At 33.2% G+C, this 18,544-nt stretch overlaps 3 protein-coding genes across 3 annotated transcripts; 1 reads left to right on the top strand and 2 right to left on the bottom strand.

Annotated features, from left to right (window-relative positions):
- The first annotated feature begins 1,451 nt into the window (after window positions 1-1,451).
- On the top strand, window positions 1,452-3,089 carry LOC132624249 (stemmadenine O-acetyltransferase-like). Its single transcript, XM_060339057.1, has one exon. The coding sequence runs from the start codon at window positions 1,452-1,454 to the stop codon at window positions 2,736-2,738; it is 1,287 nt and encodes a 428-aa protein (XP_060195040.1). The 3' UTR covers window positions 2,739-3,089.
- Window positions 3,090-8,956: 5,867 nt separating this feature from the next.
- Window positions 8,957-10,655, bottom strand: LOC132629193 (stemmadenine O-acetyltransferase-like). The gene has a single exon (XM_060344913.1). The coding sequence runs from the start codon at window positions 10,558-10,560 to the stop codon at window positions 9,277-9,279; it is 1,284 nt and encodes a 427-aa protein (XP_060200896.1). The 5' UTR covers window positions 10,561-10,655; the 3' UTR covers window positions 8,957-9,276.
- A 3,018-nt stretch (window positions 10,656-13,673) lies between these two features.
- On the bottom strand, window positions 13,674-15,933 carry LOC132629192 (stemmadenine O-acetyltransferase-like). The gene has a single exon (XM_060344912.1). The coding sequence runs from the start codon at window positions 15,233-15,235 to the stop codon at window positions 13,952-13,954; it is 1,284 nt and encodes a 427-aa protein (XP_060200895.1). The 5' UTR covers window positions 15,236-15,933; the 3' UTR covers window positions 13,674-13,951.
- Window positions 15,934-18,544: the final 2,611 nt, after the last annotated feature.

The raw sequence follows: 18,544 nt of genomic DNA, 5'->3' as shown, positions 1-18,544 counted from the left end.
CTAGCCACAAGGCAATGAGGCATCCCCGTATTTTTAATGAGGTCCTATCGATTAGTATTACACAAAGAAATTAATTATAGGCACTAATATAATTAGATATGCTCTTTGTAGACAATTAACATTTTGAAGTTCGATTGTTAAGTTTTTGCTTAATACATACTTTGTTCTCCCAACTTGTAACAAAATCCCTTTGACGCATCTTTTTTATGCATAACGAACCTTTTCTCAAGTGTATCTGATAGTACACACCACTTTGGTATAGGCTAGTTTTTTCGAGCAAGTGTATATCACACTAATGAAGCTATGACACGTGTTATTAACTATAAAAATAACAAAGTACTTAAAATTATAAGAAATCTGGAGGGAGATTTTTGAAATTATCTCTAAATTCAAATCAAGTTGATGTTTTTAATTTTACTCTATAATACAGGTCATCATCACAGAAACTTTCAACTATATGGGATTTGTAAATATTTGAAATATCAGAACCTGTTGTCTCTGAAGGCAAAAACACAAAGGAAATGATGATGTAGAAATTAAGTCAAGTTGTATTATTTCTTTGATGTATCAATTAAGATCTCCAGCATTAAAGATTTGACCAACTTTATTACTATACTTTAAAGCTAATATATATATTGAAATTAAAATTAAAAGATAGAAACGTGAAAAGCATGGCATGATAAAACATGTAACAAACAAAGTTATGCATGTTCCTTCCATATCTTCCAGTATCTCAGGTTTCAAACTTCTATTAGAGGCAAAAGATATGCAAATCATCACTTTATTATTTCCTTATAAAATCAACTAAAATATACTCCGTAATTCGCAATTCTCAAGTGTCATTTGTTTAATATGTATATGATCACGTTGAGAGGAAGAAATGAGATATATACGTTAATGATGTAAAGAGAATTACACTATTTGTGTATTTATACAAATTATATGCCAAGTCATATAATTTTTATGTTATTAAATGGCGAAGAATATTGACTTAATTACCACAACAAAGTGTCGTCTTTTAAATTGTTACTTTGATAAACATTGTGTTCTCGTGAAGGAACTTCGTGATTTTCTTAAATTTAAATCATGTGATGATGATGATTAAAGGTCACATGGAATTTTATAAGGCGTAAATATAAGTATTTTTTTATTTTTATAGTTAATGACACATGTCACAACTTTATTGATGTGTGACATACACTAGCTTGAAAAAAGGGGGTCAAATACCAAAGTAGTTTGTATTAGTAGGCGTACAGACATAAAAAAGAAATGATAAAAATAAATAGTATTTGAAGTTAAGTTAAAAAAGTGTATTCGAAAATTAAAGTTATATTCGGAACTTGTGTTATAAAAATTAAAAATTCAGAGTCAACTTGCATTCAAGCATTTTCTGTACTGTTATAAAGCCATGCATTGCCAGCTTACAATAGATATGTAGCATGCAAAAAACCATGGAAAAAAAGATAGAGATAATATCAAAACAGTTGATTAAACCAGCAATTTGTCATGTTGAATCCTTCAATTTATCTGCTATAGATCAGCTTGCCCCTCCTACTCATTATCCAATTTTTCTATACTATCCAAATGATCAAGAATCAACTAATTTATCAACTAGATCCCTACAACTAAAAAGTTCCTTGTCTAAAATTCTTGCTGATTTTTATCCATTTGCCGGCAGATTAATCAATAACAACAGTTCAATCAGTTGCAATAGTCATAAAGATGACGATATTGGAGTATTGTTTATTGAAGCTTTTGCACGTAACTACAACCTCCAAGAAATTCTGTTATGCATTAACACAAGCATCTTAGGACAATTTGTCCCACAAATGGATTCACCATTGAAAAATCATTTGCTTATTGTTCAAGTCACATTCTTTGAGTGTGGAGGCATGATTCTAGGTTGTTGGGTTTCTCACAAGTTGTCCGATGCTACGTCTATTTGCACTTTCATCAATAATTGGGCAGCCACGGCTCGAGGTGCTAATAATTCGAATTCTTTGACCCCTAATTTTAAAATAGGGGTCAAAGTCTTCCCACCAACCAAACAACCATCGCGATTGCCCTTCGCGAGTTTTGTTGGTGGTCAAGAGGAGCAAACCGTTACAAAGGTTTTCTCGTTTGATGGGCCTAGCATCGCGGATCTCAAGTCTAAAGCTCTAAGTAAGGATGTACCAGCCCCCACGCGTGTTGAAGCAGTGTCAGCTCTGATATGGAAATGCGCTACTAGTACCACATATTCCCCTACAAGCTCATTATCCTATTTATCACATGCGGTGAACTTGAGGAAATGGTCTGTTCCAGCTTCATTTCCCGACGAAATCATGGGAAATTTCATCGCGTTCTATTGGGCGAATAAAGGTGAAAACGACAAAGACTTGTCGATATTGGTGGCAATACTAAGAAAAGGTTTATCACAATTCCATAACACTTGTACTAGGAATTTAATCTCTAGCCCAATTCTTGAAAATTGGAAGATGCATGAAGATTTGATTACAAGAAGTGACATAGAATTGTATGTTTTTAGTAGTTGGTGTGGGATGCCATTTTATGATGCAGATTTTGGATGGGGTAAACCTGTTTGGTTTAGCATGAAGGAATTTGTGTACAAGAATATCATCATACTGATGGATTCTAAAAATGGTGGAATAGAAGCTTGGATTTGCTTGGAAGCAAAACACATGGAACAATTTGAACAACACCCTGATTTACTAAAATTTGCCAGCATCAAAAATTAAAAATTTCAGATCCAAATGAGTTCGGATCGGCTACATGAATCCTCGCTGGTCATGTTCAAATATATGTCTTACAACTTATTTAGATAATTGTTACATATTGTTCAATAATGTATCATATATATTATATTGTATTGTATTGTTTTGATGAATAAAACGTTTGAATAAATTGTCTCATTTCTCGTTGTTGCATAATGTCACACAACAACTGAAGGATAAACCTATAATATTATTATAAAAAGAAATAGGATATTGGGTAGAGCTATTATCAAAAAAAAAAAATAGTAATCAAAAACACACCTAAACAATCACTTTTATTCGCGAGTTTCATACCTCAACTGTCCATTAATTTATGTCTTTTACCTCCCTAAATTATTACTCCTTTTATATTAAAACACACCTCGATGCAGAGTTGGCCAACCAACATTGTTGCCTTTACATATCTAAGCTACAATACAGGTGTGTTTTAATACGAAAGGAGTGATAGTTCGGGTAAGTAAAATGAAAAGGGATAGTTGAGATATGAAACTCGCGAAAGAGTTATAGTTTAAGTGTGGTTTTGACCATTAACTCTTAAAAAAAAAAAAGGCAAGGCGAAGGATAAAATAGAATGTCTAAATAATAAGTTGAGTCAAAATGAGACTAAAAGAAGAAGACAACTACATACTCACTCATGACATAAATTTGAAACTTTTCGTTGTTACATAATGATAAATTTAAAGATACGACAAAATCAACTTTAAGCAATATCATAATAAACGTTGTCTTTATAGTAACAATGCTATGCAATACAATAACTATCCCAACAAGCTGTATAAATTATTGCCGTGTGATTCTCGTTGAAAGAATAAACATAAATAGGGTAATTTTACACCAACCTCTCTCGTGATTTACAATGTTACGCTTACACCCCTTATTTTAATTGTCACACAATAATTTTTTTAAATTTGTTTATTTTTAATTTAAAAGAGTTATCATTTGACTAATTTATTTTTTCTAATATTAAACTTTTTAATTAATTTTATCAAATTTCTTATTTAACAAAGCTTGAGAATATACATATATTCAGAAAAAGAAGAAAGAGACTTGAGAAGATTTAGCAAAGAGGCCACTCTCAAGTCTTAATTTGCAATAAGGCCACTCATTTTTTCATTTATTTTCCGGATAAGAGTTTAGAAAAGGGGGCATGGCGTACATTTCATAATTTTTAAAAGTTTGGATATTTTAACTTATCCGATTAAGTCCCTTTCACTTCTCTTAAAAATAATCTTCTTGTCCAAAACTTTGTACCATGAATTTTTTTTCTACAAATCATATATTACAGAAATATTGTGGAAATTAAGATCTCATGTGATGAATGTAATCATTAGATGAGTATGAAAACTGTCAGTATGTTTAACTAAAATTCATATAATTTAATCGTAGATGCCAACCAATTGGCTTTGTGACATCAAGAACCACTCCTCCGTCTCAACTTATGTGGCACCGTTTGAATTTCGAGAGTCAAACAAATTTTTATTTGACTGTAGTTTTTTTCATATGCCTTACAAATATTTGTAATTATCAATTATTGTGACTCATAAAACTTTTTACATTGTTTCCAAATATATAATTAATTTCATTTCAAAATATTTAAAGATTGCATGTCTTAATTTACGGTCGAAATCGAAAATTTTGATTTTGGAAATCTGAATTGTGTCATATAAATTGAGACAGAGGAAGTAATACATATACATATTAGGTGGTTTTTCATTAATGATTTGAATTAATATGTCCAAGATTTTGGATATCATATCACCCATGTCAACATACAAACATCAGATATTAGATGAGCGTGGTCGGACTTGGCAAGCTATTGAACTTTTTGGTGCTTATCTTCATTTTTTTACATCTTTAATTAATACTGAGATAAATTAATTAGTCAATTTAGCTGAGAAATTCAACAGGATTGATAGATACTCCATAACCCTGAAATATTTTCTCCACATTAATATCCAAATTTATTAGTTAACTAGTGAAATGGTCCGCGCTTCGCGCAGTCATAAAAAATCTTACTAATAAATACGTGAAATATTTATTTTCTAACTCATCCAACGATTTTTTTAATATTTCTAAAATCTGAATATAAGCGAATGAATTAATATACTTACTTCACTCACAAATTAAATTACATTGACTCATTTTAAATGAAACATTTAGAACAATTCAACAAATTTTAAAACAAAATGCGTTGCTTAAATTCTTATGGTCATCATCCCGATTCATTTGTGGCTAAGGCAAGCCTTGTGACTAAAATCCTGGCGATTCGTCAAGATTTCTGACTAAAACCTCGATCATCGCTTGTTATTAAGGAAGTCTTGCGCAATATCTAATATAAAAATCTGAGACATAGAAAGAACACTCATCTTGTCACAATATTAGAAAATGAAAAATATTAGAAGAAAATACTCAATCGTGTATTAAATGTTATCAATGAAAATTGTCTAGTGAACACATTAGCTTTTCGTATTTGAAGAGTCACAAGAAAAAGCGACAGTTGATTAACACTGAATAACACCTACGGTTTTATTTTTTGGAGTAGAATTATGAAATTAAGAAGATTTGGAAGAACAACAGTTGGTTCCGTCAGCCTTTTCATACAATCTTCTCTCTTATTTCTCTTTATAAAGGAGTTTCTTTTTGTCTCGTTAAATCTCGGCAAACACATCTTTTGCGATTCTAAAGCTTGTTGTTACTCAAAAATTAAGAGAGTATGGATATCATCTCATCTCCTCATATCCAGCAAGAAGGAAAGTCGAGATTCTTATCTAAGCATATCTAATGCTTTAAAGGTTAAGGGCAAAAAAAAGCTAAAAATGGTAGAACTTTTAAAAGAAACTATGAAGAAAATTACCAGAATCTTTAGTTATTGTTCTCAATGGCTTGAATTTTCACACTTCAGTGACAATTTCCTTCCACAATATGCACCAAAATTTATCCTATCCTCTTTAATGGAGCGATATAATCTAGCATCTCTTTTTATCTTTTTGAGTGTCATGTTCTCGAGACTCTAAAAATTATAAACATTTACTATATATCCTAAACTCAAACCTCTCAATTCTCACTATCAATGCATGTCTACAGTTACAATGAGGGAAGAGGAAATGGTGGATTAGTAACATATGTGATAATTGAGGCATTTAAATCTCTTCCTTCTCCATATACCCACTTTGCACAATGACCGTATAAAGCTATTATTATATGATTATTCACCTTAAAATTCAATGCTGACATATCCTTAATTGCAGTTTAAATAAATAATAATGATGTTGAAGAGAAAATAAACCAAAGAAGAGAGAAAAATGCCAAAAAAAGGAGAAAAAAGATAAATATGATTCTAGGCCATAGAGAGGTGCCACATCACCTTGTCTATGCCTAGTTTTATATTATATATAGACTAGTAAACTTGTCCGCGCTTCGCGCGATCATCAAAAAATTTTGTCATATAAAAATAACTATCTTCCAATACCCAATTATAGAAATTGTGCTAAGAGTTTTCTTTAAATTTCAGGGTTTGATCCATTTCAATATTTACAATTAGTTTTCTTCTAATTTTTTACCACTTAAATATTTTGGTCTCCTTGAATCTGGGGGCACTTGATTTTCGTATAATCTATTTAGGTATATAATACATCATTTCTTTGAGACGTGTAATGAGAGCAAAACATCCAAGAAAAATCGGTCAATTTATGTGTGTATATGGGAAAATAAAAAATAAAATTTGAAATGTGATTATGCTTTTTTTTATTCCTTTATGCACTTAATATATGTACACACAAGTGTAGAATCTTTGAGCGAAATCAATTTGCATCTTTAAACTTTGCTTTAAAAATTGAACTCTTCCTTCAACTTTGAACAACAGAAGTAACACTCGATTCATCACCCAAAATTAATGCAACCAAACTCTATGATCATTTTTTTTCCGCGTCGTTCGTCCTTCTACGTTTCCTTTACCTCTTTCTTCTATTTCATCACTTTTTTTTCCTTTTCCCTTTTTCCTTTCTTACTCCTTACCCGTTCATTATAAAAAAATAATTAAAAAAGAAGTCAAATTTTCTTCTTTCTTTCTTTTTTTTTTTTTTCCTTTTTTGGTTATTTGATTTATCAAAAATAAAGAAAGGTAAGATATATAGATAACCTAAGAGACTCGAGGCATAACAGTGACATGTAACTAAACAGATACAAAGTACTATTCAGCTGATATTTTTTTTTTTTTTAAAGCATAAGGGCAAAAAAGAACATAATATATTCCAATATTAGCTATCTCGGATATCATAAGGCCAAACATCATAACTCTCCTCGTCATATAAGAAGGGTAATCTCATCTCTTTCTCCATTCTCTCCTGCAACACTAATGAAGAGAAAAATGAAATATATAAAATAGCAAGCATACAAACAGGTAAATGGAAATATGCAAAACAAATATGGAAAAAGAATAAGATGTCATTATATTCATTTAATCACTGCTCTAAATTGACTATATCGCTAGGCTAACAAAATATAGATGATAACGGCATGTTAGTTGCATACCAGACGAAAAATGTTTCAAGGATAGCTAAATGGGAATTACATAAGAATTTAAAATAATAATTTATTAGTAATAATAACTATGAAACAACTAAATTATTCACCCCTTTCATAAATAATTCTAATTTAAAAAAAAATCTCTAACCGATCGTAGTTATATTATTTTTTATTCGGAAAATTCCACTTAAACCAATATCCAAATTGGCGAAATGTGATACTTGGTGAAAAGGGTGTCTTTTACCGTATATAACATGAAATAATAGAAATAGAAAAGGGGTATACCTTTTTACCAATATAAAAAAAGAAAAAAGGGTATACCTCTTCCAAATGTAATTCAAATGGTAAAATTTACTGAATTGTACTTTCTTGCTTTTGCCGTTGCTTTGCGCTTGCTCCACTGTTATTCAATGATGATGAAGAACCTCCTCAATATACCCCTCAACTATATAACATTATTTGGCGGACCCTTAATCTTCTATATAGTCATTACTTTTGTTTGCTAATAAATGATGAAGATGGGCGTTATAAGTCTGGCCCTCAAATTTTAAGCATTTGTCTGCTGACCCTTTTTTTTCCCATACATTCATCAGTCATCACTAACTGCAATTGTAGTAAGGGTGGAAAAAGGTGTAATTAAGAGAATTAAGAAGTGTGACCAAGAGAATTAAGAGGGTGACCTTTGAATTATTCAACATACAATATATTAATTTTAAAAGGAGGAAAATTTTCAAAAAAAGGAGAAAAAAGATAAATGCCAATGGAGGCCATAGAGAGGTGCCACATAGGATTGTTTATGCCTAGCTTTATATTATATATAGATTCCTGAATTTTGTTGTTTAATATTTAATTATTAGATAATTAGGCATTGTTTGATATAGTTAATAGTCGATTATAGATCTTCGTGGAAACGATACTTGATCTTATTATCACTTTATTACTTATCGATCGTGTATACTTGCGTGAGTTTTTTAAGGCAAAAAATTTATGACGCCATTGAGTGTGTGGTGATGGTTAGTTGCACTACTGATTCTGTGACTGTCCTTCATGCTAATTTAGGGGTGTGTTTGGTATGGAGGAAAACTGAAAAATGTTTTTCAATTTTTCTATGTTTGGTAGGTCAAAATGTTTGGAATGCCCTTTGAAATTCCTGGTTTCTCAACTGCTTATCATGCGTCAAGTTAAATTTCAAAGCCTACAAATGGATTTTCCCGGAAAAGATCAAAAGTTGCTCAAACATGTATATGTCAGAATGAAATTTCTGAAGTTGGGAAAAATTGCATATAATCAGGGTCATCAAGGAAATCAACCCAAAGAATAGGAGAAATAAAGCATAGGATTACATTCTTAATACTCGTTACTTGCTCCAGTTATCATTGTATGTTAATTTGATGTCACAATTCCAGAATCCTAAATTCCAAACGCATAAAGTTAATATCCTAGATCCGCCTTTGTGAAAATCCAGCAATAAATGAAAAAACTACGTCCACTGATCAAGAACATCTTAAGACCATCCTTAGTCTCATTTTACTTAGCATGTGATTACTTTTGTAGTAGCTTATTACGTACACATCGTTAGCTATCAGTTATACATCATAAAAGATGAAAATTACTATGAGCTCTAGATTGTAATGTTTTGTTAATCTAATATTCAAGGATTTAACTTATGCACACTGACAGTGCAAAATTTATTTTCAAATGCAAACACAAGATGTTTGTTACAATATAAAAGGAATTTAGCTTGATCTTTGATTCTCATACATCACCTAAGGTAAAAGTACGGGGATGGAACAAGAGCGCAGGAAATAGGAAAATATAAACAGACGAAGAACCTTAACTATATGGTATCCAGAACTCACTGCCCCCCAAGTCCATATTTGCGCCGTATACGGCCATAAAGAGGGAAGCGCTCCATACTAGGAAATTCTCCATTCCTAATGCTCGGACAGGAGACTTGTGAAAATTAACTCATAATTGCTTATTTAGTGGTCGCAAAAGCTAGTAAATCTGGGTTTTGCTCAAACTCTGACATATGTTTTACCTCTAAACAAACCCAGGCTTCTATCCCACCATCTTTGGCGTCCATGAGCATAATTAAATTCTTGTATTGAAACAGAATGCTTATCCATTTTGGCTTCCCCCATCCAAAATCTGCTTCATAAAATGGTAACCCACACCAACTAGAAAAACTATAAAACTCTATGTCATTGTTTCTTGATATAAGATCTCCTAACATGTTCCAATTCTCAACTATGTGGTCCAAAGCCACGTCCCAATTTAAACTAGGGAACTCTAATAAACCTTTTCTCAAGATGGTCACAAGATTTGATAAGTCATTTTTGTCTCCCTCATTACTTTTCGTAGCCACAAAAAAGGCAAGGAAGTTTCCAATGGTCCCACCGGACAATGAAGGTACAAGCCTTTTCCTGACGTTCACCACGTGGGATAAGGTAGACGTACCAATACTGCTTTTAGATGAGGCAGTCGCACACTTCCATATCAGAGCCGACACTGCTTCAACACGTGTGGGACCCGGTACATCCTTACTCAGAGCCTTAGACTTGAGATCCGCTATGCTAGGCCCATCAAATGAGAAAATCTTCGTAATGATTTGCTTCTCTTCACCACCTACAGGATTCGCAAATGGCAATGGCGACGGTTGTTTAGTTGGTGGGAAGACTTTGACCCTTGATGTAAAATCAGGGGTCAAAGAATTCAAATTATTAGCACCTTGAGCCGCGGCTGCCCAATTATTGATGAAAGTGCAAAAAGAGGTAGCATCAGATAGCTTGTGAGAAACCAAACAACCTAGGATCATGCCTCCACACTCAAAGACTGTGACTTGAACAATCAGCAAGTGAGTTTTCAATAGTGAATCCATTGGTGGGACAAATTGTCCGAAGGTGTTTGTTTTGCTCCCTGAAAGAAGAATTTCTTGGAGGTTGCAGTTATGTGTAAAAGCTTCAATAAACAACACTCCAAAATCATCATCTTTAGAATTATTGTAACTGATTGAAGTGTTGTCATTGATTAATCTACCAGCAAAGGGATAAAAATCAGCAAGAATTTTGGACAAGGAACTTTTTAGTTGTAGGGATCTAGTTGATAAATTGGTTGATTCTTGATCATTTGCATAGTATAGAAAAATTGGATAGTGAGTAGGAGAGGCTAGTTGATCTAGAGCAGACAAATTGAAGGATTTAACATGACAAACTGATGGCTTAATCAACTGTTTTGATATTATCTCCACCTTTTTCTCCATGGTTTTTTATCAGGCTACAGATCTATTTGTCTGAAAAGTTGGCAATGGTAACAGAACAGGGAATGATTGAATGTAATTTGAGTTTGAGAAATTTGTACAATTCTAAAGTCCTATTTATCATCAAAATGTCCAAAAAAAAAAACATCTATTGACGCTGGAAAGTCTAAATAGACATGTCAAATCAACAAAAATGTCTACTCTTTTGTTTCTTTCTTTTTTTTCATTAGGCGAGGTACCTAGGGCTAATTTTTTATTTATATAATAAAAACGAAACGCAAAGGACAAATATAAGCAAGGAGGCTAGGTCTTACCTTACTAATCCTATTGAGGCGTAAAAAACCTCTACTAACTAACATGCATGTAAAAAATAAGAAGAAGAAAACACTAAATATTCTATGATCATCACAGAATTTGTAACACACTCTATGACGGTATTACAACTGATAATACTTAAATAGTGAAATATTAAAATAAGCAAGAATATAGAGTCAGACCATTGTTTTTTTGGAATTGTGAATTCTTCAAGGAGATGTGGACCGATAAAAATTTAATTCTTCACCTTGTCTTCGTCTTCCAATTACAGCTTCAAAATCTCTTGATACTTCATCAAATCTTCTTGGATCTTGTTAATGTAGTTTAACCTTGTCTCTTTCTGTTTTGCCACTCTCATTGGCAGTTGCAAAAATGTCTACTTATTCTTCTTTTGTTGTTTTATTTTATCTATGAAGGACAATCGTATATTCATTGATCTGTCCCTTTCTCTTTCAATTATTCGAGGTTTAAATATCCCCTTCAACTTATACATAGTTTTCAAATTAACAAAATATCTCAACTAGAAGTACAGGGCTTGGAACTTAGTGGTTCCAATTCTAAGTCTAATACTTCTTTTTTTTTTTTTTTTTTGCGCAGATTATCCTTCTTTTGGGGTGGTCTTTAATTTTTGTCCCACGAATTGGTGGTCTTTAATTTTTACCCTTCGCCTAATAGTTCGAGTCTGGGTTCGAACTCCAGCTCAGGAAAAAAAAAAAAAAAAAAAAGGAGGAATTTTGAAAGGCAGAGGCTTGGATTCGCAAAGGCAGAGTTTTGCATTGTGAATTTTTTTTTTTAATTTTTATTGAGCGAGAGTTCGAACTCGAAACGAAGAAATTTTTAGCGAAGGGCAAAAATGAAAGACCACAAGGCTGTTGGAGCAGACTGCAGATAATTTTCGATGTACTCAACCAGTCATTTGAGCTTTTTGAGGGGATGATCACATTTTTGCCACTTCTAATAAATGGAATTTTTGGTCCCCTCCTATTTTGCCTCGTGTCATGTGCTACATAATTTGTGATGTCTTACCAAAATTTTAGACATTTATGGATGTGGCAGGTGACCCATATTTTTGCAATGTAACATAATAACAAAATTTTGTATCTTTGGTTGCGATTATTCTTGATATGGAATTAAATCCACACAACACAAAGTGAAAGGAAATGGTGAATTCTTGCTCATAGACTATTTTAGTTGGATTTCCTAGTGCTTTATCGACAAAGGGTTGATTTTTCCAAATAGCACCTTTTGAGGCCACTGTTTATATTTTGTCCGTGTTTGGTAATAAGTTTTCAACTCTAGACTAGGGGTGTCAAGTGGGCCGGGCCGGGCCGGGCCGTAAGTTAAGTGGGCCTGGCTGGGGGCCGGGCTTGAAGAGGGAAAGGGTGTCCGGCCCAGCCCACCTCGGATAGGGGCTACACGTCGGGCTAACCGGGCCCGTTAGTGGGCCGGGCTGGGTTTTAGTTAGTGGGTCGGGCCAAGTTTTAGTTAGTGGGCCGGGCCGGGTTTTAGTTAGTGGGCCGAGCCGGATTTTAATTATTTTTAAAAAAAATTCTAATGCTAAAATTTATTAAGTTTAATACTTTAAAATCTAGTTGTTGTCAACTTTATTTTAACCTTCAAGTTCCTTAAATTATACTTTGGCCCTATTTTCAAACTATAAATACCATTCATTCTTCTCCATATTATCTCACAATTCCCTACTCTCCTCTTTCTCTAAATTTCCTACTCATCTAAATGGGAACTAAATGGGAACAATGCACATGAGTTTTGATACTAAACCAAAGTTCTTAATTTAATTATCTCATCTGATCCTAAGTCCTAATGTCATGTGCAGATTGTCACGTCTCCATCATCGGTGGAGACATTTCAATATGCTAAAAAATATTTAATTATTATTATATATAAAATATTTGAAACTAATAAGATTATATTAATATATTATTATATATATAACTAATAGTTTATATTATTATATAGTATACTGTATAACCTATTGAAATATTTTTGAACTTGTGTAAGCCAACAGCAAGATAGTAACTTAAAAGGGGTATTTGATTTATTTCACGCATCAGCAATTTCAGAGGTAAATTATTTTTCATTTAGTAGCAATTAAATATTAACGAATTCGATTCCTCTTCATTTTTATTGTCTCCATTTTTCTCAAGTTCTTACTTGAATAAGAGACACATTACATGAGTTAAAATTAATGGTTAAGTTTTAATTAACTAAAGTAAGATTCTAACTATGGTTTGAATAATTAATAAATATTTCATATATTTGCTTCCAAAATTTTAAGAATCCCACAATTATAGCTACAACTATTTTATTGGGATACAATTTTTTTAAAATACTTATTATTAGTAATAAATGTAATACTTATCTTCTTTTTTTTTAATTTGAAGTGGGCCGGGCTGGGCCGGGCCGGTGCCCCGGTGGGCCATCACCCGGGCTTATGGTGGGCCGGGCTGGTGGGCTGTCCACCTTGTCCGGCCCAGCCCCCTAATAAAACCCACCTAGCCCAGCCCCTTACACTTATTAGTGGGCTTGGGCCGGGCCGGTGGTGGGCCGGGTTTGGGCTGGCCCGGCTCACTTGACAGAGTCTAGACTGAACTTGCGTGAATTCAATCTTAAGGACCAAAAAGAGGCAGATCTAGGATTTGTATATTATTTCGAGGTTGGAATTTTTCCACAAGGTATTTGATTTATTGGGTTCGAATTCTATTATTTGTACTTTATCTAGTGAAACTTTTATTGCATATACGCTGTTCGAGTCAAAATTTTCTGACTTCTGATAAACTTGTAAGTCTATAATTATATTTTGCTCTGATAATACAAAATAAAAGCTTGTGTAAGTCCGTTGCTACTACTATAAGGTAAAAGTATGGGGACGAAACAAGACCGCAGGAAATGGGAAAATATAAACAGACGAAGAACCTTAAATATATGGTATCCAGAACTCACTGCCCCGCAAGTCCAGATTTGCGCCGCATATGGCCATACAGAGGGAAGAGTCCCTACCAGGAAATTCTCCATTCTTATTGCTCGGACAAGAGACTTGTGAAAATTAACTCGTAATTGCTTATTTGGTGGTTGCAAAAGCTAGTAAATTTGGGTTTTGCTCAAACTCTGACATATGTTTTACCTCTAAACAAACCCAGGCTTCTATCCCACCATCTTTTGCATCCATGAGAACAATTAAATTCTTGTATTGAAACATAGTGCTTATCCATTTTGGCTTCCCCCATCCAAAATCTGCTTCATAAAATGGTACACCACACCAACTAGAAAAACTATAAAACTCTGTGTCATTGTTTCTTGATATAAGATCTAACTTGTTCCAATTCTCAACTATGTGGTCCAAAGCCACATCCCAATTTAAACTAGGGAACTCTAATAAACCTTTTCTCAAGATGGTCACAAGATTTGATAAGTCATTTTTGTCTCTCTCATTACTTTTAGTAGCCACAGAAAAGGCAAGTAAGTTTCCAATGGTCCCACCGGGCAATGAAGGTACAAGCCTTTTCCTGAGGTTCACTACGAGGGATAAGGTAGACATACCAGTACTGCTTTTAGATGAGACGGTCGCACACTTCCATATCAGAGCCGACACTGCTTCAACACTTGTGGGACCCGGTACATCCTTACTCAGAGCCTTAGACTTGAGATCCGCTATGCTAGGCCCATCAAACGAGAAAATCTTCGTAATGATTTGCTTCTCTTCACCACCACCAACAGGATTCGCAAATGGCAATGGCGACGGTTGTTTAGTTGGTGGGAAGACTTTGACCACTGATGTAAAATCAGGGGTCAAAGAATTCGAATTATTAGCACCTCGAGCCGCGGCTGCCCAATTATTGATGAAAGTGCAAATAGAGCTAGCATCAGATAGCTTGTGAGAAACCAAACAACCTAGGATCATGCCTCCACACTCGAAGACTGTGACTTGAACAACCAGCAAATGAGTTTTCAATAGCGAATCCATTGGTGGGACAAATTGCTCTAAGGTGTTTGTTTTGCTCCCTGAAAGAAGAATTTCTTGGAGGTTGTAGTTATGTGTAAAAGCTTCAATAAACAACACTCCAAAATCATCATCTTTAGAATTATTGTAACTGATTGAAGTGTTGTCATTGATTAATCTACCAGCAAAGGGATAAAAATCAGCAAGAATTTTGGACAAGGAACTTTTTAGTTGTAGGGATCTAGTTGATAAATTGGTTGATTCTTGATCATGTGGATAGTATAAAAAAATTGGATAATGAGTAGGAGAGGCTAGTTGATCTAGAGCAGACAAATTGAAGGATTCAACATGACAAACTGATGGCTTAATCAACTGTTTTGATATTATCTCTATCTTTTTCTCCATGGTTTTTTTGCAGGCTACAGATCTATTTGTCTGAAAAGTTGGCAATGGTAACAGAACAGAGAGTGATTGAATGTAATTTGAGTTTGAGAAATTTGTACAATTTTAAAGTCCTATTTATCATCAAAATGTCCAAAAAAAACATCTATTGACGCTGGAAAGTCTAAATAGATATGTCAAATCAGCAAAAATGTCTACTTTTTTTTTTCTTTTTTCCACCAGGCGAGGTGCCTAGGGCTAGTTTTTTAATTATATGCAAGGGACAAGTACAAGCAAATGAGCTAGGTCTTACCTTACTAATCCTATTGAGGCGTAAAAAATCTCTACTAACTAACATGCATGTAAAAAATAATAAGAAGAAAGCACTAAATATTATATGATCATCACAGAGTTTATAACACACTCTATGATGATATTACAACTGATAATACTTAAATAGTAAAATATTAAAATAAGCAAGAATATAGAGTCAGACCCTTGTTTTTTTTTTTTGGAATTGTAAATTCTTCAAGGAGATGTAGACCGATAAAAAATTGATTCTTCACCTTGTCTTCTTCTTCTTCCAAACAGCTTCAAAATCTCTTTATACTTCATCAAATCTTCTTGGATCTATTGGACCTTGTTGATGTAATTTGACCTTGTCTCCTTCTGTTTTGCCACCCTCATTGGCAGTTGCAAAAATGTCTACTTATTCTTCTTTTGTTGTTTTATTTTATCTATGAAGGACAATCTTATATTCATTGGTCTGTCCCTTTCTCTTTCAATTATTGGAGGTTTAAATATCCCCCTCAACTTATACATAGTTTTCAAACTAATAAAATATCTCAACTAGAAGTACAAGGCTTGGAACTTAGTGGTTCCAATTCTAAGTCTAATACTTCATTTTTTTTTTTTTGGCGGATTATCCTTCTTTTGGGCTGGTCTTTAATTTTTGTCCCTCGAATTGGTGCTCTTTAATTTTTGCCTTTCGCCTAATATCTCGAGGTTCTGGGTTCGAATTCCAACTCAGTAAAAAAAAAAAAAATCGAAAGGCAGAGGCTTGGATTCGCAAGACAAAATTTTGCCTTCAAACTCTTCCTTGAGACAGAATTTTGCTTGAAGGTAATATTCAGCCTTAAGGCAGAGTCTTGCCCTTAAGGTAGAATTTGGAATTCTGCCTGAAGCATGCAAAACTCTACATTAAGGTAAGTAGAATTTTGCATGTACAAAACTCAGCCTTGATAATTTTTTATTGAGCGGTGGTTCGAACTCGAAATGAAGAAATTTTAGCGAAGGGCAAAAATTAAATACCGCTAATTTGAGGGGCAATTAAAGGCCACCCCAGCGAAGGGCAATCCTGCAAATTGCCCCTAATACTTTAAACTAATGGAATGTAGTAGTCCGGTATGTGATGGCTATATAAAAAGTTAAATAACTAGCCAGATCTGCAATCCCCATATAAGAGGACTCCTCCTTCCTTTCTTTTTTGGCATCTCTTATATCAAAAATAAAATGAACCAAAACCTTTTAGCATTCGAAATGATCTTATGTGTAGGATTCAATCTGTATATAATACAAAGTTAGGCATAGACAATCCTATGTGGCACCCCTCTATGGCCTCCATTGACATTTATCTTTTTTCTCCTTTTTTTTGAATTTTTATCCTATTTTTTCATTTATCTTATCTTATTATTTTAGTTAAGAATAAAAGTCACAATTATTATCATTTATTCTCCCACTATTCATATTCTTTACTGAAAATCAAAATTCATAAGCAGGTAGTGATTTCTGATTCCCTTGGTATTCCTACTTATGGTCCCATAAAGCTCACATTAATTACAAAAATCAAAGGGCCAAAAAATGTAAGTGATGCAAAAGATATCTAAAGGCCAATCTTCTTTTGCTCAAATGACTCATGGATTGTTCTCCAACACAATGTTTTAGATAATACTATTATATATTTACACTTTATAAAGGCTTTAAACATTTTATCCCATAACCTCTGTGAAGAAATGAGATATGGAATGCTGCTATATGACGCGGAAAACATTCTACTTGATCTCTTCAAATTTCTGCGGTGTTAGGATTACATGTTGTATTCATTTTCTATACAAAATTGGTATCTGGGCTCTGCTCGTGTATTCATTGCTTTTTATTAGGCAAAAACAATTATTCATTTTCAGTTAGCCCCTTCTCTGTTCAGTTTTCCATTCTGGGAAGAAAGGTTGGTTTAATGTTTCTATAAAACGTTGATTAGTAGATGTGGATCGAATATGGTTTCCACTTCCTCCCTTGAATTTAGAATTACACCTCTATGCTTTTGATATGAAAATTTTGTGTGGATATAAATGGAGTTTAGACTATTATATGTTAGTTGTAGTAATTAAGCTGGTATTTATAAGTAATTATGCAAAATTAAATTGTAAATAAAGAGAAGCTACATCAAACTGTAAAATTTCTATAGTTAAATAAATTTATTGTTGGACGCAATTGAAGTTAGATAAAGAAAGCTATTAGTAAAATAGCGTCAAATTGGAACACCCCAGAATGAGATGTAATCGTATGTAAAATTGGCACATAAAGAAATATTTCTCTGTACTGCAGCAAGGCTAATGGTCTTCTTTTAAATTCTCTTCTTTGTTTTTTCTCTTTAAAATAATTGATTTTAGTTGATTTTTCATTTCTTTCGATTCTCTCTTTTCTCGAAATGTATGTGTTAATTGGAATCCTAGAAGCTAGGCATATGTAGAACAATTCTAATAGTAATTTGGAATCATAAGCAATTATGTCTTAATTGTTTTAAAGCCATAAATTAGCACGAGAAATAAGTATTGATTTTGAGAAGCCATTTGTAATTCATCAAAGGGCATTATATGCGTCCCCTTTGGCAAGGGTCTTGATGTCTTCCAGTGGGCACAATAATTATCAGTGGCGGAACTAGGATTTTTATTAAGGGGATTCAAAATAGGGAAAATTTCAGAAATATACAAGTTGATCACTTACATTGCAAAAGAATAGCCCAAAACTTACATTACGAGAAATAGTACAAACTTATACAGATATATACAAACATATACAGACACTTATACCAACATATACAAACATATATACAAAGGCAAAGAGAGAGAGAAGTTTGGGTCATTTTTTGTAAGAATTAAAAAAAGGGGTCAATTTTGGTAACTTTGTTGCCCCAATGAACATACAGTGTAATTTTCTCTTCAAAATATGAAAAAATAAACACATGAAGAAGTCAAAGGGGGTTCAATATTTACCTATACATAAAAAATAATTTTAATCATGTATAAACAATGTAATTTTCTATCGAAGAAGGCC

Source organism: Lycium barbarum, chromosome 2 (assembly GCF_019175385.1).
Source record: "Lycium barbarum isolate Lr01 chromosome 2, ASM1917538v2, whole genome shotgun sequence".
NCBI classification, from domain to species: domain Eukaryota; kingdom Viridiplantae; phylum Streptophyta; class Magnoliopsida; order Solanales; family Solanaceae; genus Lycium; species Lycium barbarum.
Note: the sequence above shows the minus strand (reverse complement) of the source record. Positions and strands in the feature narration are given on the sequence as shown.